At 56.7% G+C, this 4,003-nt stretch overlaps 2 protein-coding genes across 2 annotated transcripts in view; one reads left to right on the plus strand and one right to left on the minus strand.

Annotated features, from left to right (window-relative positions):
- Window positions 1-1,168: 1,168 nt before the first annotated feature.
- Window positions 1,169-3,595, plus strand: FAM180B (family with sequence similarity 180 member B). Its single transcript, XM_027775439.1, has 2 exons — window positions 1,169-1,315; window positions 2,130-3,595. Exons 1-2 carry the CDS (start codon window positions 1,183-1,185, stop codon window positions 2,810-2,812), a joined length of 816 nt encoding a protein of 271 aa, XP_027631240.1. The 5' UTR covers window positions 1,169-1,182; the 3' UTR covers window positions 2,813-3,595.
- Window positions 3,596-3,714: 119 nt separating this feature from the next.
- Window positions 3,715-4,003, minus strand: part of C1QTNF4 (C1q and TNF related 4) — a 6,086-nt gene continuing 5,797 nt past the window's right edge. Inside the window, exons 4-5 of the mRNA XM_006157850.1 lie at window positions 3,848-3,886; window positions 3,715-3,745 (exon numbers count right to left, since the gene is read on the minus strand). Of these exons, the coding sequence (XP_006157912.1) occupies window positions 3,715-3,745; window positions 3,848-3,886 (70 nt within the window). The remainder of the gene's footprint in view (window positions 3,746-3,847; window positions 3,887-4,003) is intronic.

Raw genomic sequence — 4,003 nt, forward strand, 5'->3', positions numbered from 1 at the left:
CCTATTCACTCTCATCCCACCCAGACATCCACAGGGTTCCATGAGCCAACAGCCAGGAAGAACCTCCCCTCATTTCCCAAGTCTTTTTTTTTTTTTGGAGAGATTTTCACTGTAGGGCGCGTGCGCTCGCCAGACAGACAGAGACACAGAGACAGAAAGCGAGAAATCACCCCCCAGGGGGGATGGTCACGCCGCAATCCCTTCTCCTCCATTCTCCTCTCGGGATCTTGGGCACGTACGCACACGCGTCCAGCGTGAGTTTTAAGCCACCGGGTCCGGGACACGAACCGCAGTCGACTACGTGGGAGTCCAGCGACATAGCCATTACGCTAACTGCTGGTTCCCATTTCCCAAGTCTTGAACTTCGTCTCCTGCTCACTGAAGCCTGACAGCCATCACAGCTGTGCTAAATAAATCTGGATTCGGACCTGAGCAGAGAATGTTAGCAAGTAAAGGAGATCTCAAGGCTGGGGGTGGGGGACAAAACCAAAAAACTCGGGACTAGCAGGTGGCATGGTGATTGAGGCGCTGGACTCACAGCCTGCTACGGCTCGCGCACCGTGACCTCCCCGTTTGTTTCTCTCCCTCTGGTCAAATTGAAAAATAAATAAATAAAATAAAAATTCCTTAGGAGCTGCAGATTCATCCATCTCTAAGGGACGTATTCCCTATACCGGCTGGTCTAGGGCTATTCCGCCTAAGACTGAGCGCCTGGATGAGTGCTTTGCTCTACTTGTCCACAGCTCCCACCTGACCTGCCTGCACACCCACCCACCCTCCATGCCCAGGAAGCCACAGCCAATTCTCTTAGCTGGCTAGGGTGGGCTAGGCTAGGCACTGGGGCTTCCCACAGTTGCAGGGTGTTTTAAGGGTAGGGACAGATAGTGTTACTGCATGTACTCTCTTACACCACAGGCCACGCTAAAGCTGTTTGCTACCAAACACCTCTTTCCTATCACTAAGCATCCTGCCCATCTGGGCAGGAAAGGTCTGAGGGCCTGAAGAACAAGGAGCCAGGTCCCTACTGCCAACAACCAAGATTCCACATTTCTAAGGGATGGAAAGTCCCAGGGAGTGACTGCCACAGCCAGCCCCTCCCTGCTCAACACTGAAGCCTGACACATAACGGAACGGAACGCTGGAGCAGCCCGCAGTGGAAAGTTGGAGCTGTGCTGAAGGCACATGGAGCAGAGCTGCTGGGGAGAGAGAATCGGGATGTGGTGCAGCATGGCTGGGACGCTGCAGCTCCTGGCTTGTCCCATGGTAGCCATTTGTCTCCTTCTCCCTGAGATGACTGCAACCCACTACTATGCAGGTACCAGGGCCTCCGGGTGGGTGCACAGGAGCCAAGGCTGGCTGCTACCTGGTAGTTAGATGGCCTAGCAGGGCATAGGGACTGTGGGCATGGCAGGGACCAGGCAGATGGGCTGTAGTGGATAATGGTGTAGACCCCATCCACTGAAAGGTCCAGGTGATGCCTAGAGAGCAAGCCCTGAGTGCTCTTAATGCTGCTCCTTATTCTCAGCTGATGTCCAAAGCATGGTCCCTTGAGCTGCCCTGGGCTTTGAATGGTCATTAGCAGCGCTAGGCAACAACCCGGGGTGAAGGATGGAGGAAGCTCCCCACCTCACACACAATGCAGTACAGAGCAGGAGCAGGGAAGCAGTAGCTCTTCACAGAGGTCTTTATCCTCCTGGGAGGGTCACTGGCATTATTTTTGGTCACACTATTGCTAGATATTAAAGGGAGGGGACATGGGAAGGGAAGAATCTTGTGACCATTTGGCCCAGAGCTCTTTACCAAGGGCATTGTGCAAGTTGAGGAGGAGTCCTGGGCCTTTGCCTATAATGGATGATGCTTTGGGGATCACAAGAGCTGTGCCTGGGAGGGTGCATGTCAACATATATGTGCATGCATGTGGGGAAGAAGGGAGGGTATTTCTGCCCTTTTGTGGCTAGAACCTCTAGAAATCCCTAGGGTCTGAGAGGCACTTCTGGGAGACTGGAGCAGCCCACATTTGGGAAGCTGGCACTGTGGTGTGTGGAAGGCACATGAGCAGAGCTGCTGGGGGGAGGGAATCAGGGTGTGGTGGAGCATGGCAAGGGCCTCACTCTTCTCTACTGCCCCAGGGCAGCCCATGGACAGCACCAACGTGGGAGGTGGCCTGCAGGAACCAGAGGCCCTGGAAGTGATGTTTGAGGTCTTTCCTCCCAGCCTGGGACATGGGGGTGGGAGTGTTCAGAAGTCCCTAAGTTTAGGGTTGGGAAGGGGGATGCCTCAGGGGAGTCTGTGGGGGTGGGAAGACAGCCCAGCATGGGTCCGACCTCCTGCTTTTGCTCTCCCTCCCACGCAGCCCACTTGCTCCCTGCTCTGCTCTGCAGGCCCTGGCCCACCCCTTACATGGCTCCTCTTACAGCTGCTCTGGGCTGGGCTGGAGCTGGATGTCACAGGGCAACTGCACATCCAGGACGAGGAGCTAGCGTCCACACGTCCAGGCCGCCGTCTCAGGCTCCTCCTGCAGTACCATGTGCCCAGCGACTTACAGGGTGCTGAGCAGCGGCTGCAGCAGTTCCAAGACCTGCGGAAGGGGCCTCCTCTTAGCCCTTGGGACTTTGAACACCTGCTCCTTACAGGCCTGTCCTGTGTCTACCGGCTCCATGCAGCTAGTGAGGCTGAGGAGAGGGGTCGCTGGGCCCAGGTCTTCATCCTCCTGGCACAGGAAACACTTTGGGACCTGTGCAAGGGTTTCTGCCCCCAGGGCCAGCCCCCTTCATTGGTACTCTGGGCCTCAGTCCATAACCCCTCCCCCTGACCTGCCCCTCTCACCTCCATTTCTCTCTCCCCTCCCTCTTCCCAACCCAGACCCACCCTGGCAAAGGGCTTCCACCTAGTACCTGATTCTGCCCACCATGTTCAGATCTCTGGGCTAAACCCCTCCCTCTACTGACCCTACCCTATCTTGTTCCCTGGACCCCGACAGGCTAGGAATCCAGGTCCTGGGTCCCAAGCAGCAGGCACAGTTAAGGGCAGGTCTTGCAGGCAGTGGTTGAGGTCAGGGATCAGGGTTGAGAAGTGTTTAAGAGATGCAGAAAAGGAGGCTACCTCGGGGTCAAGACCACTAAGTGCCCTGGCTGTCTGGGACTTCCAGGAACCAAGGAGGTGCTCAGCACCAGGTCCTAACGTTCATACCCCCTTTTAGCCAACGGAAGGCTCTGTGGTCCCTGAGTCCGCAGGTTCCCCTTCTGGGCAGGGAGAATAGATTGGACTTTTTGAGATCTGTTGACGGAGTGGTGGGAAATGAGTGGAAGACTGTTACCTCTTTTGGGGAAAGGGGATGAAGAATGTCTTTCAGCCCATCTCAGCGAGCTTCAGATGTGCGCCTCAGAGTGGGGAGTAAGAGGAGAGGACCAGCAGAGAGACAAGCTGAGTGGGCTGGGGTGGGTATGGCCCTGATTCTGTGCAGTCCTTTCCATAAAACCTTCTGTCCTGGCTTCCTGGAGCCTATGTCATTCTGTCTGAGCAGGGTGTCCAACCTCTGCCCGGCCCTGAGCTCACCACCTTCCCATCCGGGGAGAGCAGGAATCAGGGCAACCAGCATCACCTCATCACATCCTTGTGCCCTACTGGAGAAAAATGCGCTGGTTCCTTGAATCCTAGGCCCACCCCGTGGGGTCGTCCAATACTGTCCCTTGTCGCAAAAGGAATCAGGGGGTCCTATGTCAATGGGTAGGGGCCAGAGGGTGGGCTGGACAGGAACGTAAAGGGAGGCCCACAGCTGGGTCAGGTGAATAGGGTTCAATCACATTCCCACGTCCTCGCCCTCCCAGGGCTGACTTCCCGCCCCCACCTTGGGCCCACAGGCTGGTACCAGTCAGTGCCGCCCGGCCTGCCCAGGGGCACAAGCGTCGCAGTCAACACAGAGCGCAAGACCCCGCGGCTGACAGGCGCCGGCCAGGTCCACTTTATTGGCAGAGTCCAGCCGTGCCGCACAGGCGGGCACGCT

Source organism: Tupaia chinensis, unplaced genomic scaffold (assembly GCF_000334495.1).
Source record: "Tupaia chinensis unplaced genomic scaffold, TupChi_1.0 Scaffold000561_1, whole genome shotgun sequence".
In the NCBI taxonomy this organism is placed as follows: domain Eukaryota; kingdom Metazoa; phylum Chordata; class Mammalia; order Scandentia; family Tupaiidae; genus Tupaia; species Tupaia belangeri.